A 24,270-nucleotide genomic window follows, 5' to 3' on the forward strand; every position below is an offset into this window, starting at 1 on the left:
CATAGGAAAATTGGGTGCCACTGTATTCACATTAAACCATTTGTTATTATTTTATGTGTTTTAGAGATTGGGTTTTCCTTATTATTAATACTTAACCAGTTGCTAAAATAATGATCACTGAAATCATTTATGAAATTCATTTAGGCAAAAATATTGAGGATGTAAAACAATTTTTTCACATATTAAAATAGCTAACTTTTTTTGTTAAGAAGTTTAAAAATACATATTGGTGTCTTTCATCTAGAGTATCCTTCTTATATTATTTAGAGATATCTAAAATATTCTGTCATGCAGTCAGGTAGAAGCAGTATTATTAGTTCTGCCCCTTAAAATATTGAGTTGTTTTCCAGAGAAGATGTGTTTAAAATCTTGCTATAAATGTGAGAGGTCACAGCTTTCCTGCATTTTTAAAACTGTAGTGTGTGTGTTTTCAGTGAAAGTAAGTTGATAATATTTTGTATCATTGTGCTAGTCGAACATAATAAAAATCCTCTTTAGAGTTTGCCAATAAAGTAATGAAATCATGAATTAATATGGAAAAAACATACAATAGCTTCTTTTAAAATATGTAGAACCTTTTAAAATGAAGCTGGATTTCTTGTGAGGAATGTAGATGTAGAACTTTGTTACTGATCTTTCTTTAGAAAAGAAATGTGTCGTAGTTGAAGTGATGCTATAGAAAGCTACAGAAGCTGGCGTCAGGAGAGCCCTTGCAGTGTTGTGGACTTGCACATTTAGCAGCTCACAGCCTCGTCACTTGGTTTCCCCATCTCTGAAAGAAGAGCTGCTGTTCGCGACCTCAGAATCTAACTAGGGAGCAGGAGACTGATGTGCTGTGTTGTTGCTCTCATCGCCGTTAGCTGTAACGAACAAAATCCACCGTGACTTGAGTCAGTCGCCAGTGCCCCAGTGGCCTTGGTCGCATGACTCTCCACGAGACGGTGTGTTGGGGAGACTCTGCAGTCCCATTGGGAACGTGGATTCATCCTGGGGCTACTTCATCCCAAGAGCACTCTGCTGTGGGCTGGGGCGTTATGTCGCCTCGCCCACGTCTGGGAGCCCTTGAGAAAATGGGAGCCCTTCTCTGGGACGCAGTGCCCCTGCCTTCCACTTTACGGCCACTGACTGACCAGCTTTACCAAGTCTCACACTTTATGTCCGTTGACTCCTGTGGCATTGTATTAAACTCTCTATCATTAGAGTAGACACTAAAGCAGAAGAGGACAGTGACAACCAGCCATGACCAAAGCTTTGAAATTGTATGGGAATGTATCATTTTATAATTCTTGTTTCCATTCATGTTTCTGAGACTATTATTTCTGTAAGAGGTTTGGCTGTGTCTATCACCCGAAAGAGACAGTACAGCTGATGGGTCTTCTATAACATTTCCATACTGACAAAATGCTTGCTTATTTCTAAGGACAAAAATAAATAATTTGATATCCAAAGTTCAGTTCAGTTCAGTCACTCAGTCGTGTCCAACTCTTTGCAACCCCATGAACTGCAGCACATGAGGCTTCCCTGTCCATCACCGATTCCAGAGTCCACCCACACTCCTGTCCATTGAGTCGGTGATGCCGTCCAACCATCTCAATCCTCCGTCATCCCCTTCTCCTTCTGCCCTCAATCTTTCCCAGCATCAGGGTCTTTTCAAATGAGTCACCTCTTCGCATCAGGTGGCCAAACTATTGGAGTTTCAGCTTCAACATCAGTCCTTCCAATGAACACCCAGGACTGATCTCCTTTAGGATGGACTGGTTGGATCTCCTTGCAGTCCAAGGGACTCTCAAGAGTCTTCTCCAACACCACAGTTCAAAATCATCAATTCTTCTGCACTCGGGTTTCTTTATAATCCAACTCTCACATCCATACCATGACTATTGGAAAAACCATAGCTTTGACTAGACAGACCTTTGTTGGCAAAGTATTGTCTCTGCTTTTTAATATGCTGTCTAAGTTGGTCATAACTTTCCTTCCAAGGAGTAAGTGTCTTTTAATTTCATAGCTCCAGTCATCATCTGCAGTGATTTTGGAGCCCCCAAAATAAAATCTGTCACTGTTTCCACTCTTTCCTCATCTATTTCCCATGAAGTGATGGGACTGGATGCTATGATCTTAGTTTTCTGAATGTTGAGCTTTAAGTCAACTTTTTCACTCTCCTCTTTCACTTTCATCAAGAGGCTTTTTAGTTCCTCTTCACTTCCTGCCATAAGGGTGGTGTCATCTGCATATCTGAGGTTATTGATATTTCTCCCGGCAATCTTGATTCCAGCTTGTGTTTCTTCCAGCCTAGCGTTTGTTGTGATGTATGTGCATAGAAGTTAAATAAGCAGGGTGACAATATACAGCCTTGACGTACTCCTTTTCCTATTTGGAACCAGTCTGTTGTTCCACGTCCAGTTCTAACTGTTGCTTCCCGACCTGCATACAGATTTCTCAAGAGGCAGGGCAGGTGGTCTGGTGTTGCCATCTCCTTCAGAATTTTCCAGTTTATTGTGCTCCACACAGCTTTGGCATAGTCAGTAAAGTTAGGAAAATTTTTTAAAAATATTCATTTATTTGACCATGTCAGGTCTTAGCTGCAGCGTGTAGGGTCTGTCTTTGTGGTACACAGACTCTGTACTTGCCATGCGTGTAGGTTCAGTTGCCCCATGGCGTGTGGCATCTGAATTCCCCGGTCAGGGAAGGAACCTGTGCCTCTTGCATTGGCAGGTGGATTCCTAACCACTGGACCACCAGGGAAGTCCAGAGGGAGAGAAACTGATTTTCACTCGTTATGTGTGGTGAAGAGCACCGCCACTTCCTGAAACCTCCTGTGTGTGCTCATGATGCATCCCCGTGTTTCGTCTCCATAAAAACCTCACAGGGCAGGTGTTTCCTGTTGCGGACGCCGACTATACCAGGCGTTCACCCAAAGTCTGCTCTTCCCATGCTTTCAAAGATTTGACTTGGGTAACACTTTCTACAATCAGATGGCAGTCTCCCTGCCTCACTTAGTAGAACACAGTGAGCGCAGTGAACCTTTCGGAGCCGCAGGATTTTCCTTTCTGGGATGGTTGTCGACTGCGGGGTCCCTGAGGACGTGTTGTCCCTGTACTGAATGACCTGGCACGGCCCTTCTTCCACATCAACGTGTCCATCTCTGCTTCTGCCTCTCGGCGCCCCTTCACCTGCCTGCCTTTGGCACAGCTCAGGTTGTTAGGTGTGGATTTAGAGCCAAGAGCCACTGGACTCGGCATAAGGACCCATATGCCCTTTGTTCTAGATAAAATCACAGATTTACGTCAGCTCATTTATAGGCCTTTTTCATTGACTTCTAGGCTTAGAACTTTATTCCAGAAGGTTGAGCTGGACTAGGAGTCTGGCCTCTGGCCTCAGTGAAAGAAGGTAACATAAAAGTATGAAAATTACACCTAGCTAATCTTGCATGTTGGTGCACTGTTAATTTAATAAGCCTTTTAAAAAAGAGTGCTGAGGTTGATTAGTGAAATAAAAAAGAAATATCATTGGTAGAATTTATGAATAAAAATAATTCTGCTTGTCACTGTAAAAATACCCTTTTAGTTGGTAAAATGGCAAATTCACTAGAAAGAAATTAGGTGTAGACATTCTCCATTTCAAAATAGTTTGAATTTTGTCTAATTTCTTCGGTTATATTGAAAAGAAAGGAGCCGCGCACCATTCTTCATTCCCAAATCACTGGTGCTGCTGGTGACAGGAAGAGCAGCCCCTCTGTGCTATGCTCAGCCGCTCAGTCGTGTCCGACTCTTTGCAGCCCCGTGGACTGTAGCCTGCCAGGCTCCTCTGTCCATGGGATTCTCCAGGCAAGAGTACTGCAGTGGGTTACCATGCCCTCCTCCAGGGGATCTTCCCAAGCCAGGGATTGAACCCAAGTCTCTTTCTTAAGGAACTTAAACTTCCTTAAGAAGTCTGAGTGAGCAATATTTTTATATTTCTGTATTGGCAGGCGGGTCCTTTACCACTGAGCTGCCAGGGAACCCTGTGACAAGCAGTGGTAGTCTGTGTATGTGGCATCTTGCTGAAAGTACTTAAATGCATGCTAAATATTTTGAAGGTAGATCTTAATGGTGTGGACCTCAACTCCTGTGCCATAAATCATTCCCAGGTGACTGTCAGATGTTGATCAGATGAGTGTTCTTATCTGAGAATACTGTGTGCTGGGTTGGGGTGGTGGGGGGTGGTAATTTCTGTCAGATGAACACTGAGCTGAGTGGGGTTGTAATTCAATGTCAAGCAGTTGTACTTTGGCCAAGAGAAGAGTCTTTGTACAGAAACTGAGAAATAGCCCCATCATGTATAACAGGAGTGGGGTAGAAATCTTGACCCAGGGCTGCAGACTGGTTAGGTGAGTGGTGGCCAGGGCCCCAAATCCATAGACACAGTCACATGTTGCTTGCTGGAGTAGACAGACCTCTGTAGTGTTGCTGACTCTTAACCCTTTTTGATGGTTCACATGGATCATCAAAATTCCTTTTCTCAAAGTCATGCTGCAAATACACAAAAAGGTGAGGACCACCAGTATTTGTATCTTTCTTTTTGATTCAGCCTATCAATTTTAAGTTTGGAGATATTTCAGTTATCTTAAATATTACGGATACAGAACTGCACTTGCATTTACTAATGAGTGTATTTGGGAATTAAAAGTTAAGTTCTGCATTAGTCGAGAAATTCAGGAAAAAAGCCAGCAAATTGATATATAATACTGCTGAAGTCTACCAATTACTTTTTAATTGGTATTATAGACCTCCTTCCGAAACCTGAGTGTTTTATTCTCCTAAGTGCGAATCTGCTGTGTGAAGTTTCTCTAATTGATTTGCTGTGCCCATTCCATTTGATGTATCATTTTTCACAATATTTCATAATTTGTGCTCACTTCTAATGAACAGAGTCGTTAGGACAGGCATGTCTAAGTACAACTGACAGCCAACATTAGGTGCAGATGCAGCTTATAAAGCTGTGTAGCGCTGCAGAGAACAGTTTAAATAAATTAGCACCTGTACATTAGTCTCACTTGCTGGTAATTTATAAGCGAATCAGTAGAGATGACATGTAGGTAAGTCATTGATCACGTTAACAGCTGCAGACCCACTGCCCAGCTGGGATCCCTAATTAATAGGGATTGCAGTCCTGACCCAGGGCTTCCATGTCCCGGATGGCGTCTGCAGTCCTTTCATCCTTTGACATAAAGCCTGAGAATATACAGTTACATATTTAGCCTTCATGGGAGGGAACACTGCAGTCACCAGCATTCTCATGAAAATTTAAAGATGTAAGCAGGATGTTTACAAATGAGAAATACCTTACTTTACTCTGTGACACTTGGGTTAATTTTTTTTTTTACATTCTTTTGTTTTGGATTTAGATAAGCCATGCTGCAGTCTTATAAATTTCTAAAGGATTCTGTGTTGTTATTGTTCAGTTGCTGAGTCTTGTCTGACTCTGCGACCCCATGGGCTATCGCCTGGCAGGCTTCTCTGTCCATGGGATTCTCCAGGCAAGAATATTGGAATGGGTTGCCATGCCCTGCTCCAGGGGATCTTCCAGACGCAGAGAGCGAACCCAAGGCTCCCGCATTGCAGGCAGATTCTTTACCTCTGGGCCACCAGGGGAGGCCCTGGCGGAACTCATCCACGTTGTCTTCTGGTACTGCTTTGACTTCACTTTCCACCTTTGGCTCTCTGACTCATCTGGAGTTTATTCAGATATGTGGTGTGAGGTTTGGGTCCAGTTTTATCTTTTCCAATTGGCGACCACTTGTCTCAACATCATTTATGAAATAAAAAGTCCACCTTCTGCAGAGAAGGAGAGAGAGGAGCCCCTGGTTTTTTCAAAAAGAAAAAAGTTCACAAAAGTAGCACTCTGGTGTTTGACCTGAGTTTTGTTGTTGTTTTTGTTTTTTAGTGTTGGTTTTATTGCCAGAAGGCAGAATGAGTAAAACTTGACCCAGAGACATACCTAGGCTCCTTAGTGTAATTGAATTTGCCACCCCTCCCCCCCGCCCCCCGAATTTATAGGCCCTACTTCTAGGGACAGGATCTGGTCTAGCACATTTTCTTTAAATATATATATATATATTTCTTTGACTGCGTCAAGCCTTGATTGTGGCATGTGGGATCTAGTTCCCTGACCAGAGATCGAACCTGGGCCCCTGCATTGGGAGCACACAGTTTAGTCCCTGGACCCCCAGGGAAGTCCCCAGCATGTTTTCTTAGAAGTTCATTAGAAGTGCAGAAGAAACAGGTTCTGAAAGAAGAGCGCGGGTGCTGCAGGGGCTGCCAGTCCATCCGGAGCTCAGGGAGGGTGTAGGGTCCACAGGCTTTGCATCTGATGTTGTGCAGCAGAGATGAAGACCCGTGCTCTTTGTGTTTGCTTTTCCTTTTGATTGTGAGGAGGGTGCTGGAGAATACTGCAGGGGCTTACGTGGTCCCTCTCAGGTTGGGGGCAGTACTGCCCCCAGAAGGTGAAGGGCATTTGGAAACGTGTGGGGGCGAGATTTGTCAAGAGCATTGGGTATGTTCCTGCTGGAGGTTTTGGGAGAAGGACCAGGGATGACAGAATGACCCGCTTTATGGGGGAAGTTAGCCTACAGGGCGGCCTCACGTTCAAAATGCCGAGAGCATCTCCATTGAAAAGCAGGCACTGAAGAGAAGCGCTTGGGAAAACATAGTTGAAGAGCCTCTCCCAAGTTCGAGGGAAAGTTCAGAGAGCTTCTGAAAACATCCAGGTGTCACGGCGGTGGGGGATTGGGGCCTGCCCTTTGGGGAATGTATGTGTGGTGGTTTTATTAATTCACTTAAAAGACTGCACAGTAAGATAAGGCATATGAAACCCTTGGATAAACGTGAACTTGATTTTACAACTGGTGTTAATTTTGTGTGTCTTTTCAGAGGGCGATCACTTACCTTTTTCCCAGTGGTTTGTTTGAGAAGCGAGCCCGGCCCATAATGAAGGTAGTTCTCTTTATTAATACTTTTTACTAATTTCACTTAGCTTTATATGTTACAGTAATTACCTAATGCATTTTTAATTTATTTTACAGCATCCCGAAGAGATTTTTCCAAAACAGAGAGGTGAGTTTGTTCAAGAATAAACTAGCTCTTAATTTCCACAGTGCTGTTACATATCCTCAGTCACTCAGGTGTGTGGAAATCTGTGTCACGGTTGTCGTGAAAGAAGTCAGGAATATTTTATAACTAATAATGAATAACTGGAGTTTGCAGATTGTTTCCTTTTCACCAAATAATATTAAAATTAGATCAGGTTAGAGTTTACGCCTATACTGATGTCAGTTTATTTGCATTCTAATATGCCTTTTTGAAGAAGAATTGGGTATAGATCTGCTGGAGACAAATTCAGCTTTTTTAAATATGAGAATTTTTTAATGTTCTTCATTTTATAAGCATATTTTCACTAAATACAGATTTTTGGTCTTATTTATGTGATCTGTTGTTTCTGATGAGCAGTTAGCCATCACTGTTCTCTTGCCCCCTGTCTTTATTTTCTTTTAAGATTTTCTGTTTATCTTTTAAATATGTCAACTGAAACTTTGGAGAAAGCATGGGGCAAGTTTTAAGGTCACCAGGAAATAGCATATATACTTTTTCTAATTCAGATTAGAAGCTTCTTGGATAAGCTTGCGGGGGGGAGGTGGGTTGTCAGTTACTTTAAAAAGTATTAAAGCCAGAAATCATTTCTTGAGAACGTTTGAGATAGAGATTTGTATTCGGCAGACTTTTGCTGTAACCCTGGAGAGTTTTCCTTTGAGGATGTGTCTGTCCCTCCTTGTATCTTTCATGCATCTTAGCTGCTGATGTTTCATCACAGGTTTCAGCTCTGGTTTCCTTACAGTGGAGCAAAGAACTTAAACTTCCTTAAGAAATCTGAGTGAGCAATACTTCTGTATTTCTGCAGATGTCCCACCAACCACACTGAAGTTGAACAAACCTTTTTTTTTTTAGTAACTTGCCTTTGAATCTTTCTAAAGCATTCAACTTAGACTTCAGAGAAGCAGCTACTATCTTTTTCTGTTTTCACCCATGTTTCATCTGTTTATAGAATACTTAATTCATGTAATTATAGGAGTAAGTACAATAGCAATAAACACGTTTGGGAATAAACACAACTGACTCTTAGTGAGCGTGTACGTCAGCAGTGAAAACATGTGGAGACACTGGAAGGTCGCCTGCTGGCCACAGATGCTCAGTTTGTGGGTGGCATTAGAGTGTTTCAGAACCAAGAAATTGATTGGTAAGAGTAGATATTTCTGTTAAAAATCAATTTGTTCCAAATTGATGTTTTTGGTGAATGTTCACCTCTATTCAAAGCTAGGCATTCTTTCATTCTCTGCTTCACTCTTTTCAGGATAACTTTTATTTTGAATCCTGCTAGAGGTATTTTGAATCTTCTAATACATACTTTCTGTCTTTTATATTTTCTGAACTCTTACATGTGGTTGATAATAAACTGTGACATCAATTTAATTAATAGCTTCTGGGAAGATAATAAACGAGGCTATATTAAGAATGTAAATCAAATTTAAAGACACAATTCAGCTTTCTAGAAATAAAACTGAAGGCATAGCGCACAGTAGCTTACACTTAGAGCTTTTCTGTAGATGATCGTAAGGATAGTGATGTTCCCCCCTCTTTTAGCGGTTTTTCCATTTTTTCAGCCTCTCAGGCTCCTCACCTGTGTCCCTTCCTCTCTTTGTTCTACGTCTCTGTTGGTTGCATCTCTTCTTGTATATCTCCGCCTCTGAGCCTGGTCCTTTGATGTCACACCACCTTCTCAGTAGTAGGAAGTGTTTGCTACTGTCAGCTGGAATGTAACCAGTGAAATGTCCGTGTGTCCCTGCAAAATGCCCATATGTTATCCTGGAAACATGTCCGTGTTGGTAGGATTTCCTTCCATTTCAGTTAAGTACATTTATCTGTGTTTTGGGGGCTCCCCTGGTGGCTCAGATGGTAAAGAATCCACCTGCAATGCAGGAAACCCAGGTTCGATCCCTGGGTTGGAAAAATCCCCTGGAGAAGGGCATGGCTACCCACTCCAGCATTCCCGGCCTGGAGTATTCCACGGACAGAGGAGCCTGGGCTACCTACAGTCCATGGAGTTGCAAAGAGTCAGACACAACTGAGCAAGTAACACTCACTTTCACTTCAGACACTATACCTTTAGAATCAGCTAGAATTTGCCATCTGTCTGTTGACCTACTTAGCAATTTTGCTATACTTTGTAAATACAGAACAAATTGATTTTTATGTTAAAAAATATCATTTAATTTTAGATTTGAATAGATTATGGCACTTTCAATGTGCTCCTACTCCCTTTATCAAAAGATGGAAGCTTCTAGATTGAGTTAACATAAAATCCTGCTCTGCTGTTTAAAGCAAGTGATTAAAAAATTATTGGGAAAAACAAAGATATGTACCCGGTTGATGACAGAAGCAAAGAGGAACACCTAATACCAGACAGAATGGAACTCAGGGAGCTTAGGGAATGGTTCAGTGAGACAGGAATGTTAATTTATATTGATAAAACCTAATATCCATTAAGTGGCTTTGACGACCATGAACCTTTTTGCACCAGGCATTTAGCATGGAAACATTTAAAGCAAAAAGCTGTTAACTAAGGCTCTAAAGAATTCGAGTAACACAGCATGATTTTATAGCTACAGATTGAAGTACAAAGAATACATTTTCTATGCAGATGCCAGTGGAATATTAATAGAATTATGATGCAGTAGGTTGTAGAGAAAACCCAACAAATTATAAAAATAGAAATTATGTGGATTAGAACTGTAAAACTTCGGGGTTAAAGTGAAATCAAAATTGAGATTACAGACTGTTCAAAAATATTTGACAGTTCATATTAAACCCTATAGGATATGGACAGTGTTTAACACAGAGGCAAATGTATTTATTAAGCAGTGAGAAAGACTAGAAATAAAATGAACAGTAGTCAGTTCAAAAAGGCAGAAAAAGAATGAAATGGATGATTGAATTAAAGACATTTAAAAGAAAGGGTAGGACAAATAAAACCAACTAACTCTTTGAACTTCCCTGGTGGCTCAGAGGTTAAAGTGTCTGCCTGGAATGCAGGAGACATGGGTTCAGTCCCTGGGTTGGGAAGATCCCCTGGAGAAGGAAATGGCAACCCACTCCAGTACTCTTGCTTGGAGAATCCTATGGAGGGAGGAGCCTGGTGGGCTACAGTCCATGGGGTCACAAAGAGTCGGACATGACTGGGCGACTTCACTCACTCAACCCTTTGAAAAACCGGTGAAATTGATCAAGTGCTAGCAAGTCTGGTGAATGGAAGAAGAAAACCTAAGAGGACAACATAATGTCCATTATGATATTCAGAGGGTATATAAAAGTATAAAATTGTCATGGGTAACTTGATTCTAATTGATTTGAAGTGTCCTGAATTATAGTAACTGGTATTTATTGAAACTTAGAGCAGACCAGGTACAGTTCTCAGTATTTTGCATGCATAACTCATAATTTTCACAACAGCTTTAGTAAGTAGATAACTGTTGTTTTTCTTGTTTTCCAATGTGGGAGATTAAATGCTATCCACAACTCCTTTTGCTGAGGTTTCCCTGGTCATCTGTTGGTTGAATGCAGTTCATTCATTTTCTAGTAGATTTTCCAAAAGGGCTCACAGATACAAATTCTTAAGTTTTTAAAATTGTTTCTTTATAGCTTTGATACTTGAAGGACAGCTTAGCTGAAGGAGAAAGTCTCTGGTTTTCATACTTCTTTTCTTGAGTTACTTGAAAATGCTGCTCCGTTGCCTTGCTTTGCCTGTAGTTTTTGAGAAGTTTTGTGCGAGTCATCTTCCCCCGGTGGTCTAAAGGGTTTTTTATCTATTTAGTAGCTTTATGAAAATATGGCATCCATTGATTATTATTGAGGGTTAGATTACAGTGGTGATAGTTCTTTCAATAGGTAGATTCAAGTCCTTACATCCAGAAATAGTTCTCTTAACAGTTACAAATTTTAGTTCTATTCCACTTTTAATTCTTGTCCTTTGGACTCCAATTATGTAAGTGTTATTCCTTCCTTGGTTGCCTTCCAGATCAGTCACACCAACTCTGACTCTTAACATCTTTATCTCATTTTCATTTCTTTGGTTGTTTCTTTTTTGTTTTTTAATGTATTATGTTTTAGTCTATTCTCTTTTAAGTTACTTACGAGCTAGTTGACATTTCTCCCCTGAATTTAATCAAGCTGTCTCATTTCTTTGAGTTTTTTTGTCCATTCTGTTTTCAGTTTTGAGCTGTTGATTCAAAGTGTTCTCCAAAAACTCCAAATGTTTGCTTGATGATATTTAATTCAGTTCGGAGGGTTATGTTTCACTTTCCTTGTTTTACCAGAAGTTTCCTTCAGTTTACCTTGTTTTGGTGAAGATGAATTTTCATCAGCAGAGCATTTGGATTATTCTCACTTTCTGGGTTTTTAAAAATTATTTTATTGATTTTATTGATTCATTTATGGCTGTGTTGGGTCTTTACTGCTGCGTGGACTTTTTCTAGTTGCAGTAAGCAGGGGCTACTCTCTGCTTATGGTATGCAGGCTTCTCATTGCAGCGGCTTCTCCACGGGGCTCAAAGCTCTTGCAAGGTGGGGGCGGGGCACAGACATTCCGTCTGCAGCAGGTGTGTGATGTGAATGCAGCTGGATGCCATTTGTATTTTTCATATGTGTTTTAAGTATTGTTCATTTATTCTCATAATCCTCGTGATTATTTTGTGGTTTTCTTTCTTTTTTTTTTTTCCACAAATGAGCAGCCTGACTCACAAAAGAGTTAATAACCCAGTTAAGGTCACAACTATTAAGTAAAGAAGCTAAAAAACAAACCAAGGAAGTTTGACTTTGCAGCCTAAGTTCTTTCAATTACACACTCTCTAATAGAGGGACAAATATTTGCATAGGTCAAGAGATGCCACTTGTACTTATAAACACATACAACAAGCATCTCTGTCTCAGAAGGTGGGCATATGTAAATGCAGTGGAGGAATCGAGAGCAATAATCTCTAAGCTTGCTTCTGTTGAGAGGATTCTAATATCTGAAAGATTATAAAGGTAAGAAGAGTGGGCCAAAGCCGTGCTCAGAGGGAAATCTGTAGCACTGAATGCATGTATTAGAAAAGAAGGAAAATCTAAATTCAGTTATCTAAACATCCATCTGAGGGAAGTAGAAAAAGAAGAGCAAGTTAAATCAGAGTAAGCAGAAGAAAAGAGACATTAAAAGTTAGAAGAGAAGTCAGTGAAATTGAAAAAAAGGAAATTAGGGGAGAAAATGAACAAAACCAAAAGTTGGGTCTTTGAGAAGACAGTAAAACTGATCATCTTCTAGCCAGGCATAGCTGAAAAAAAGGAGAGAGGACACAATACTGTTATCAGCAAAGGAAGGGGGCAGCGATTCTGGTCCTGGGACATTAAAAGGATAATCAAGGGAATACTGTGAACAGCTCTGTGCCCACCCACTTGATAACCCAGATGAAATGGGCCAGTTCACTGAAAGGCCATCTGCTGAGATTTGAGCATGAGGAAGTAGACAGTGTGAATAGGCCTGTACCTATTAGAGAAACTGAACCAGTACTGAGCAACCTAGAAGACTTGGGTTTGCCCCTAGCTTTTTAGATAATACGCTGAAGGTATGGTTCATGACAGAATTGATGAATTGGATATCATTACAGTTAAAATTTTCTGCTCTGTGAGCAACATGGTCAAGAGAATGAAAAAACAAGCCATAGGACGGTAGAAAAATATTTAGAAAAGACACATCTGATAAAGGACTGTTACCTAAAATGTATGAAGAACTCTTAAAACTCAACAATAAGAAAAGAACCACCTGATTTAAAAATGAGCCAGAGACCATAGCACACATCACTGGAGAACATACTCAGATGGTGGGAAAAAGCGGATGAAAAGATGCTTCAGGAAGATACAAACTAAAGCAACAGTGAGATACCAGTACACACCTGTTTTCCACCATTTATTATGAAATGGCTTTCATTTTAAGTGTATTCATTTAAACTAGCCTGTGTATAATCCAGTTATCCCAGAAGAGGAAGATACCCTACGTGCTGTACAGCTGATATTTCAAACCAAAAAAGCATATTATTTTTTAAAAAACTGATGGAGTAATGACCCTCTTTGTTGGACAGAATAGGGTGTACTTGGGTTTCTGCCTCACAGATGTATTAATAAATTGCATGTTGATTAAATTTCTGATCAGGAAAACATACAAAAATTCCAGAAGATAGTATATAGGAAAATAGTTTTTAGACAGCCCAGAGTCTTAGAGCAGGTTTTCTCAATGAGGATGATATTGCCCCCAAGGGAGTGTAAATTGGTTCATAGGAGGCAAAAAAAATCTTAGCTGTTACTATGTTTGTGGCCCTGGAAAGGGCCACAGTGCATGTCAGCAGCTATTCAGTGTATCTACAGTGTTCAGCTTTCCTGGGGAGACAGGCGATGAGGGAGAAAGGGTCTAGTAAGGGCTCCTTAGTAGGGATGATAATGAAAAAGCAGTTGAAAAGCACCGCCATGAAGGAGCAGGGCAGAGTCCCCTGCCACACTGTGCATATCTTGACTGTGAAGGACACCCCAGACAAGGTCAGAAGGCAGGCAGATTGGGAGAAAAGCGTTTACAACTCGTGCAATAGAGAGTGTAACCTCCGTGTTTGGAGTTCTTGCCAGTGGTTAACAGAGTAACATTGCCGTGCAAATACAAGGACATGGAGTTAGTGTTGGCTTCCTCTACTGCTGCGATGCCATTTCTCAGCTTGTTTGCTGTTTATTAGATGTGAGCAATTATCTGTATTTCAAAAGGAACCACACACAACATCTGTGGGGCCCCTCCTATTTTAGACTTCTTAAACTCTCGGAGGTATGTCACCACAGAGTTGAAATAAACAGTGGCGCAGACAAATCCGTTTTGTTCTCTTCTGTGTTATATTTTCCTGACTGTATTACATTTGACTTTATCGCTGTTCCTTTTCAAGAATATGGGAGTGCATTATATTAATAACCAAACATAACTTGTTATGTTCTAGCAAGAAAATACTGGTATTTTGTGTGTTAATTTAAAACAAATTATGGAAACCCTCATGGTGAAATGTTTAGGAATGTTTTATCGAATATAAACATTGTTTTGTATCAACGGGTATGAAATATTAAATATCCTAAATTTAGGGTAAACCTGCCAAACTCAATTCTAATGATTAATGCTTTTTTTGTTATTTTAAAAGTTAATCAGAATTAAAAGCATGTCTTATTGCAGAATTATAAAACCGCAATTAAATGCAGGCTATTTGGTCTCTGTATTTTTATTTTTGCTTATTTGTTTTCATTTGGTTTGTATTAGCTATCCAGTGGGGAGAAGATGGCCGCCCATTTCATTTTCTCTTTTACACTGGCAAACAGTCATACTACTCATTAATGCATGTAAGTATATCACACGGTAAATAATATGAGCTGTTAACTAAGTAACTAATGATACCAGAGATTTTGCTCAGCTTCAGAATTTTACCTAGTACGTTTCATAACGGACAAAAAGTAGGACTTCTAGAGGTAAGACAGTATGTTAAAAGGCTTTATATCTTATTAATTTATTTTTGCTAAAGGTAAGCACTAGAGAATTTATGTCAGAATGGCTTGTCCTTAAAACGCTTTTACTTCCAAAGGTCGTGTTGAGAGAGAGATGCTCAGGTCAGTATCCAGTTGTGGGTGTGTATCACAAGGCCAGAATCAGGAAAGATACCATCAGGGTGATGGGGCGCTCACTCACCTGGAAAGAGGCAAAGTCCTTCCCTCTCGTTGTTGTTCAGTCGCTGAGTCATCTCATCCTCTGTCCCCCTCTTCTCCTTCTACCCTCCATCTTTCCCAGTATCAGGATCTTTTCCAGTGAGTCAGCTCTTTGCATCAAGTGGCTGGAGTATTGGAACTTCCACATCAGTCCTTCCAATGAACACCCAGGACCCATTTCCTTTAGAATGGACTAGTTGGATCTCCTTGCAGTCCAAGGGACTCTCAAGAGTCTTCTCCAGCACCACAGTTTGAAAGCATCAGTGCTCAGCCTTCTTTATGGTCCAGCTCTCATACATGAGTACTGGAAAAACCATAGCTTTGACTGTACAGACCTTTGTTGGCAAAGGGATGTCTCTGCTTTTCATACGCTGTCTAGCTTTGTCATAGCTTTCCTCCTGAGGAGCAAGCGTCTTTTAATTTCATGGCTGTAGTCACTGTCTGCAGTGATTCTGGAGCCCAAGAAAAGAAAATATGTCACTGCTTCCACTGTTTCTCCATCTATTTGCCATGAAATGATTACTTATTCAAATACAATTTGCTTTTTATAGGCCAGCACAATGTATGAGGTTAGAATCAGGGTCTAGAGGACCCACAAAAAAGTGATTTCACTACATTTTGACCCCCCACCACATTTGCCTGTCCTGGGAACAGGTTGTATTTTTCTTTCAGAGCCTAGGTGTTTGATGGTGTACACACTGGGGCATCTCCTACAGTTACTGTGACAAAAGGCTGGATGCTAATACCCAGTTTTAAACAACAGAACCCGCTTCATCTGTAGAACACGGTGTCAAGTTTTATTTTATTCATAGTATGTATGATTTCTCCCAGTTAACAGAAACAATCTCCAGGCCTCCGTGGCCCCAGTGCACTCTCAGGCAGCTTGGCCCGCACGCACATGGGTACTCTGTTTTGTCAAGCTGGCTGGTGTTTGCGCTCTGCAAAGCCAGAGGATAGAATCCCCAGTTGTCAGGAGCATTTATTTCTTGGGGAGGGGCGTGGAAAAAAAGAAAACCTTCCTTTCACTTTCTGTTGACCTTGGGCAAATGAGCTTCTTGCCCAGCAGAAACGAAATGAATGATGGATGCGGAGGGCATCTTTGCTGAGTAATGGAGCTGGCCGCGCTCTCCACCCAGGCTCTCCGCACCGCCTGCGGCCGCCCGGGGACCCCTGCCGCTCATTTAAATAGGTATGTCAAATCTGCCTCCCGACGCCTCTGGTTTGATCTGTGGTAATATTTGTGAAGGTTCCATATGGACTCGAGCCCCCTGCAGAGCTCAGAAATAATGTACAACGCTTCATGGTACAGACGCAAATTCCCCCTGAAAAGGGGCGCAGTGCGCGCAGTAGCTGTCGGAGAGGTGATGGAGCTGGCGCGCTCGGCTGTCAGCTTGTTACACGGATGGCTTGCACGCAGCGAAGCTGTGGAAAATCTGTGCCTTTTAACTTTTCTACTTAATCACGGTTGTAGCATTGCCTTTAGACTGTATGCTACATTAATTCTCTTCCTGCCTTCTGCCTTTCATCCCAAGTTTCACGGGAAAAAGTAAAGCGGGTGGGTCGTGGAGAGGAGCCTTATCAAACAGCTGTCACCCGACAGGCCATTTGCATTTGTCTGGGCTGAAACCGAGCAACCTCAGGGCTCGGTATTCGGTTGCATTCCATCATAATGAAGAAATTACACATCGGAGAAGAGGCCTAACTTTAGTTTATATGTTTTTAATAGGGATCGCTCAAGAATCTGATTGGTTTCTCAGCCAATCAGATACTACCCCAGTCTAAACTCAAATGTCAGATTACACTCAGTTTATCAATGATCTTCCTTAATGCATCATACAGTTTCGTTACATACAGGAGAGTTCTTCAGGCTTCTACATTTTAGATAAATCTAGTAATTTAGGTCTGTCTTAAGAGTCTTTTGCGTGTTTTGACCCCCAAACACTGTGGGTTTGGTATTTGTTTTTGTTGTCCATCAGAACAGTTTACACCTGTGAATTACAGATGTTTTGGTTAAATTTGAGCATATTAATTCAGATAATTAATAAAATTTTGTATTTTCGAAAAATGCACCTTATGAAATTTTAAACTAATTGTATGTATGGAAAAAAGGATAGGAGTTTCCCTAAGTGCATACCAAGTGCTTGCACCTCATGCAGGGCAGATGTTGTTAATCCCAGTTGTGGTCCTTGCCGGGCCAGTGTGGGTCCGAGTTATGCGAGAAGCTGCTTGTAACCCTGAACCGTGTTATGTGACTAAACCCTCCCTGTTTGTGGTGAATCAGGCATCGCATATGATATAAGACAGTATACCTGGAAGCTGCTCCCTGAGTTGCTCTGCCCTCTCTTGGTGGAGGAGGGGAGTCCTCCCACTACCATCCACCACAGCCCAGGGCATCGACCCCCCAAAGACTGTGACAGGTGGGCGGGAAGTGAGTCACTGTTGTCACCATCTCTTTCTTTCGATGTCATTTCTTCCCATGTGGCAGGGTGAAAGACTCTAAGCCAGACTCTGATTCTCCCATGTCCTGGGCAGTCTGTGACGGCATGAGCCATGGGCGTCCTTGGCCAGGCTTTTTGGCAGAAGAGCACCAATCCCAAGCCTGAGTGCAGTTCTGCCGGGGGCCCTCTGTGGCATCTGTTGACCTTCTGTAATGATGTCGGAGCCGCTTTCCCATGTCTGATCGCTGCCTGCCTGTTAAAGTTATACAACACGGGCCTGCTACAGCTTCCAGTTGAGGATGAGACATAAAGCTTTAGAGAGCACTGTTTCCCACTGGCCTGAAGTTAGTCCATCCGGTTATTTGTGGAGAAGTGGGAGGAGTTTTGAGGGAAGCAGAGGATTCTCAGAAAGAAGCAGCTCGTTGTTTTGCCCAGAAGTGAAACTGCTGGAGAATGTAAGGTGTGGGAGTACGTCCTGGTCCTTGGGGGTTGCACCCTGAGTGTGTTACACCCTGAGTGAGCGTGTTATCCCTGAGTGTGTTACACGCGGAGAGTTCACTGGCTAGAACTCCCACCTGTGGGCACAGCCGCGCACCTGTCTCCAGGTTCCTGGGAAAGTCAATAAAAACCATCTGTTTTACAAAAGAGCGAACAAGATGTACATATGTAGTGAATGAAGTGTGAAACACTACTAACAAGTAAATTCTTAAACAGTAAAGGTCGTTTTAAGTAAGAGGAAAAGAGAGCCTTACAGTTTCTCAAAGGATCACTGTGGAGGATTAAGGGGCTCCATGCTGGACAGCGCTGCTCATCTGTCTTTCTTACCCAAAGTAGATAACTTTCCATCTCCTTAATAGCCACTTACCAATAGAATTTGTGTACTTCTCAGACATGATTTAAGCTTTCAGGAGCAGAATGAAAAAAGATAGTAAAGGAAGTGACCTGAAACCTCTCCACCCAGAACACCTTTTCACATCCCATGAAACCAGAGCTCAGGAAAGGGTGTGAAACACTTCGAAAACACTGTAAGCTGTCAGAAACATTCAGCATTTATTGAAATTATCCATCAGCTCTCCCTACCACAATCTTTAAGATAAGGTTCTTCATCTATAAAGGCTACGCCGGGAATTTAGAAACCTCATTTATATTTCATGACTTGTCTTACAGTAAACATTGGAGTATTGCCAGAATATTTCTATAATTCAAAGCAAGTATATGGCCACAGATGAAACTTTTACCCAAAGAAGGGTCAAATTAAGGAATAAGTAGATTATTATATACTTAAACTATTCTACCCAATTGGGGGGAGAAAGTTTAAAATGTGGAAAAAAAAAGAGGTGATTCTAATCCTGATAGTGTAGGTAGAAACAGGATTCATTTGCCTAGCTCATGTAGAAATTCTCCAGTTTATTTTGAGTGACTTAAATAACTTCTGGGTTCACACAGCAGCCCCAGAGGGGTGTGTATGTCCACTTATGGTGCTGCAGACCCAACTAACGAAAGTTCTAGGGACCTGGCACCCCAGGGTTCTTCCTTGGTTTCCATCCTCCCTGTCACCTGGTAGTGCATGTTGAAAACTTTTGAAGCAGCACTTCTTAAAAATGGACTTAAAGCAGTGACCCTTCCCACAGTGAGGTATTACAGAACTCTGCTTCACAACTACACTCAGGGCTTCCTTTTAGAAAGCTGCAGACCAGGCTGGCATGCATCTGCGTGCTGTCTTCAGTCCTCCTTGACATGCATCTGTGCGTGCTGTGTCGCTTCAGTTGCGTCCAACTCCCTGCGACCTTTTGGACTGTATGTAGCCCACCAGGCTCCTCTGTCCATGGGATTCTCCAGGCAAGAATAGTGGAGAGTTACTTTGGTAACTAATTCAGTAACAGAATCTGCTGTTCTGGAAGTATCTTTAATATACATTTTCCTCACATGTGAATAATTACTGTTGTGGATCTTGTATGTTCTAAGTGTAACAATTAGGAAAATCAGTTTTTAAAAACCGATTCAACTTACTGCCTCTGTTGATTTCAACCAGATCACTTCTTTTATAATGATAAGATTATTTTTCTAAATAAATGATGGAGCTTTAGGTAGTGAAAATGTATGGTATTGAGTCACAAGCACTCCTGTGTAATTACTCCTGGTGTGTACTTTCCCAGAGGACTTGTCTCCATGACCTACGTGTGAGACTGTTTTGTTTGTGCTGAATAGCATTACATGAAGTATAGCACACTGTTCATGAAGTGATAGTCATGGTCTCCTGTGTAAATATGTCTCTTGGAACTCTAGATAAATAGCATGATGAAATCCATGAGAAATGAATTGTATTACATTTATTTCAGTTGGTTTTGTATATGCCAGTAGCCAAAAAATTTTGAGAAGATTGTTATTTAGGAAATTTATTTCCTGTGATTTTCTTTTTCCCAATAAACATTTTAAAATCTCAACTGTATTGAACTAGTATCTAAGATGATAATTACTGTTAGTTGTATATATTTTGTATATCAAAAAATATATATATACAGACTTTTTCTGTACCACTCTCCTAAGAAATGTTATTTGTTTGCCCTTCCTAAAATTGGAACTTCTACATGATTAATAAACCAAAACAGATTTGGGAAGACTAAAATCAGATTTCTTTAGACTAAAAATCGTATTGCTCATGCTCTTGGAAGAGTTTAGTTTAAGCATTTCTTTTTTGCACCCTGAGCATCTGGTATTTTCAAATTAGGCACCTTCTAAATGCAACTCATACATTATGGAAATCTGATGACATGAGGGGTGGATAGACTGGCTTTGATTTTATGAAATATTAATCATAGCTGTGATTAATGATTCAGCATTTCACATCTGGGTTATTCCTGTCATATTTGAAAATTATACTATTAAATACAGTATATAAACTTAGCGTAGCTGGGGTCACGGCTAATCCTCTAGTGCCCCTTAAAAATTAAGTGGAAATTGAACAATAGACCAGAAGCCAGTCCTGATAATCTGTGATGTTGACAGTGCCTGGCGTATTTTATACTCTCGAGGATTTTCTGATGTAAATTAATACACACACCTCTTCAGGGAGCTGAAGCTGTAGGGTGTACTTTCCAGACGACTCTTGTCTCAGAGTAGCCAGGACAGACTCTGAAGAGCGGGTTTATTATTTAGAAGAGAAAGAAAGGTAGAAACGGCGTGCACATAAAATGGTTTCGCGTATTTGACACCCAAACACCATACCTCACCACTGTGTCCTTTTTTGGCCATTGCTATAGGCCAGGCACTGTGCCAAGTACTTTACATATATTTTCCTAAATATTTAGAGAACTGAATGAAGGGCTTTAATGTGAGCATTATATAACTTGATGGATCACAACTGTCAAAGCACATCTGAGCCACCAGGGAAGCTCCATCAATGATTAGAACTTAGCATATTTGAAATTTGACGTGTACCTTCATGGGTGGTTTTTCTCATTTTCGACGGTTTTTCTGGTGATTTTACATACACTATTTATGCATTTTTGTGGAACTAAATATATGAACTGCAGAAGATAATAGCAGAGTGAACAGTTTAAGAAAAATGTGGCCTTAATGTAAAAATTGCTCAGAAGTCACCGGCAAACGATAACAACTTTAGCAGCCCAAACTTTGACTTGAAACTTACCTGTGAAGCAGGTGAACTATTTTTGTTTTTGTTGCTTTGGTTATTCCAGAAAATTAAATAGATCTTTAACAAGCTGGGTGTGTTAGTCGCTCAGTCGTGTTCAGCCCTTTGTGACTGCGTGGACTGCAGCACACCAGGCTTCCCTGTGTTTCACCATCTCCCAGAGCTTGCCCAAACTCAAGTCCGTTGAGTCAGCGATGCCATCCGAACATCTCATCCTCTGTTGTCCCCTTCTTTTCCTGCCTTCAGTCTTTCCCAGCATCAGGGTCTTTTCCAGTGAGTTGGCTCTTCGCATCAGGCGGCCAAAGTATTGGAGCTTCAGCATCAGTCTTTCCAATGAATATTCAGGGTTTATTTCTTTTAGGATTGACTGGTTTGATCTTCTTGCTGTCCACGTTGTAGAGGTAGTTATTTTTAACCTGGACAATAGAATTGAATTAACCTAATTTCTTTCCGTAGTTCTGATGTTTAAACCTAGACTTCAGTGTACATTACTCTGGGGCATGGTTCCAACAGATCAGTGAGCCCATGTCAGAGGTTCCTCTTCCGGAAGTCTGGGGTGGAGCCTGAGACGGTGCATTTCTGACCTGGTGTTTGGCTTAGCAGCTGCTGCTGCTGATGGGGCCTTAGCTGTAGAACCTCTGACTGGTTAGTGATTCTTCACCGTGTCGGAGATGCTCAGCCCGGCTTCACAGTTTCTGCATGTGGCTGCTTTTCTTCTTCTCGTCTAAGTTATCAATTCTACTCTCCTTCCAAGAACAAACAACACAAAACACGCTCTCAGGAGTCTCCCAGCCACAGGAAATGAGCTTTGTCCTCGTCTCACCATTCCTTTTTTCTCACCTATATTTATGCAAATCAAAGGTGCAGTCCTTATATCCTTTCTTCCTTCGTCTGCCCTTTCTCCCTTTTCCACTTGAAAGAAATGGATTCCTGAGAAGAGGTTGCAGAATGAAGATAATAAAATGGAAGCGCTGGTCAGTACAGAGGCAGCAGCCAGGGACACTCCCATTCTTAGAGCAGACTCTTTATCGGCAGCTTTGAATATAAAATAGTGCTCTGATCAGCATCCACACAAGGTTGACCCCAAGCTGGAGATCATTAAGACTGTTTGAAATACGGACAGGCATCTCGTAGTAACCAGTTGTGTCTTCTGAGATCTCTAGTTCATCCTTTGAGCGTGTCTGTTCCTTCGATTAGTATATTATAAACAAATACGTACTTGAAATTAGTATGAAATGATAAATGAATGCACACCAATTCAACATGAGTCTTCAAATAGGCTCAGTCAAAAAAAACTGGGAGGCAGTTGCATTATTCTGCTTGTTGTAAACTCATTTCCTGGAAAAATGTATTTTATTAATCACCTTTGTTGCCAGATTATTGCTTTTTTACAATTCTAACAAAATGGTAAATTTCCCTTACTTGCATTACAGTTTTGACAGGTGACATACATTTGAAGTCTTTTCTAGAAAGTAAATTAATAGAAATCAAATAATGAGAAGTAAATATTAATAGAGAACTTTTAAAGACACAGACTGCATGGTAAAGACTTAACTATTACATAAGTGTTAAATATTAGAAAAGTTGTTCAGTGGCAAGTATAATTTTTACTGGCATTTCTCCAAGTTTAAAGGCATATTGCTGCTGTATAAATTAGGAATTTTTTAAGGAAAGTTTTTGATTCTGTTTGAGGAATTCTTAAGGAAAATAAATCATTTGTAACTTTATTTTGTGTTTAATATCCTCACTGAGCTAGTTGTAAACCTTTTATAGAGTTATTTAAATTCAGCTGAAGTGTGTTACTATGCAGAATACTAAATTCTCATTGAAATTACTCTACCATTCTTCAGGTTGAGTGAGAAATAGTATTGTGGAAAAGCATTTTCAGCAGTACTTGCTGTGCAGCTGTGACTTGAGAATTGAGGAGGGGTACTTTTGAGATGAGGGGGACTCAAAGGGAGGAGAAAGTAGTGGTAAGAATGTGCAGTCTCTCGGTTTAGCGTGTGTTTTACTTGCCACAGGAAGCGTATGGAAAGGTGCTCCATGTAGAAGAACGCCAAGACCAGCTGCGAGCCAAAGGTCTGTTTTCAGAAAAACCTAGAACCAAGTAAGTTCTTCTCTGTGTTAAAATACTAACTAAAAACATACCACTTATCATAGTGTTTCTTAGGCATTACATAAAGCTTAAAAATGTGTTCATTATTTCAACATTAATCTTTATGATTTGTTTTTTTGTTCGGGAGGATGTAAATATTAAGGTTATTATTTTTATATTACTTCATTCCAGATTTATATATTAAATGGCACTTAATTACTATATTTGAATATTATTTCTTCAAAATTTTTGTGCTTATGTATGTATGCATATGTATATGGGTGTGTGTGTGTATATTTTATGTATTTTGTGTTTAAAGATTTGTGCAACCATTTAGCAAACAGTGATAGACTAGATCCATCAACTTGACCAACTGGTTTTAAATTTTGGACTGGTTAGTCATATATTTCCTCTTATTCAAAAGACACAAATTTTTGATCCAGATGACACAGTGGTAAAGAACCTGCCTGCCAATGCAGGGGAGACACAAGAAATGTGGGTTCAATCCCTGGGTTGGGAAGCTCTCCTGGAGAAGGAGTAGCAGTCCACTCCAGCATTCTCGCCTGGAGCATCCCATGGACAGAGGAGCCTGGCGGGCTACAGGCCACGGGGCCACAGAGACCTGACTGGGCGCACAGCACATGCTTGTGTTTTCTCTTCTTCAAAAGACCCAGGTTTTGGAACATAGCTAGTTTAGTCTGTTAAGTACTATCCCTAGCCTTTTCTTTGTATTCATTACTGCTTTAGTCCACTGACAGATTACTGTGCTTCCATAACCTCTCCTTTCAAACAAATTATGAAAAGCAAGCACAATTTGAGTTTTTGAGAAAGCTGGTGACTTGAATATCCAGCAAGTTTCACACTGCCAAGTCTAACTCTGCCAATGGGACATTGCTAGCCTGGTTATCTCTTCTTTTAAAGTAGACTGAGGAAACGTAATAACCTATCTCAAAAAACTATTCACTTGGATGGAGTTTTACAACTGTGTAATATTAATACAAAAGTGTATTTCCCCATCAAGAATCACTACCACTTGTGGGATCTTCCATGATATAACTCTCATTGCATGGTTAATTTAAAAGAGAATATATGTGATATTTTAACAGAGACCCGATTGGTAGCAGATGGCTGATTAAGGAGGAACTGGAAGAAATGTTAGTAGAAAAACTGTCAGATCAAGACGTGAGTAATTAATCTTTTTAATTTAAGGGGACCTATGCCGTAAGATTGTAGACAATTGCTATAT

At 40.7% G+C, this 24,270-nt stretch overlaps 1 protein-coding gene across 1 annotated transcript in view; it reads left to right on the top strand.

Annotated features, from left to right (window-relative positions):
• Positions 1 to 24,270, top strand: part of MRPS9 (mitochondrial ribosomal protein S9) — a 36,553-nt gene that overhangs the window by 6,117 nt on the left and 6,166 nt on the right. Inside the window, exons 3-7 of the mRNA XM_040223824.1 lie at positions 6,909 to 6,971; positions 7,061 to 7,091; positions 14,400 to 14,479; positions 22,951 to 23,036; positions 24,131 to 24,206. Of these exons, the coding sequence (XP_040079758.1) occupies positions 6,909 to 6,971; positions 7,061 to 7,091; positions 14,400 to 14,479; positions 22,951 to 23,036; positions 24,131 to 24,206 (336 nt within the window). The remainder of the gene's footprint in view (positions 1 to 6,908; positions 6,972 to 7,060; positions 7,092 to 14,399; positions 14,480 to 22,950; positions 23,037 to 24,130; positions 24,207 to 24,270) is intronic.

The sequence above is a fragment of the Oryx dammah genome, unplaced genomic scaffold (assembly GCF_014754425.2).
Source record: "Oryx dammah isolate SB20612 unplaced genomic scaffold, SCBI_Odam_1.1 HiC_scaffold_25, whole genome shotgun sequence".
Taxonomy (NCBI): domain Eukaryota; kingdom Metazoa; phylum Chordata; class Mammalia; order Artiodactyla; family Bovidae; genus Oryx; species Oryx dammah.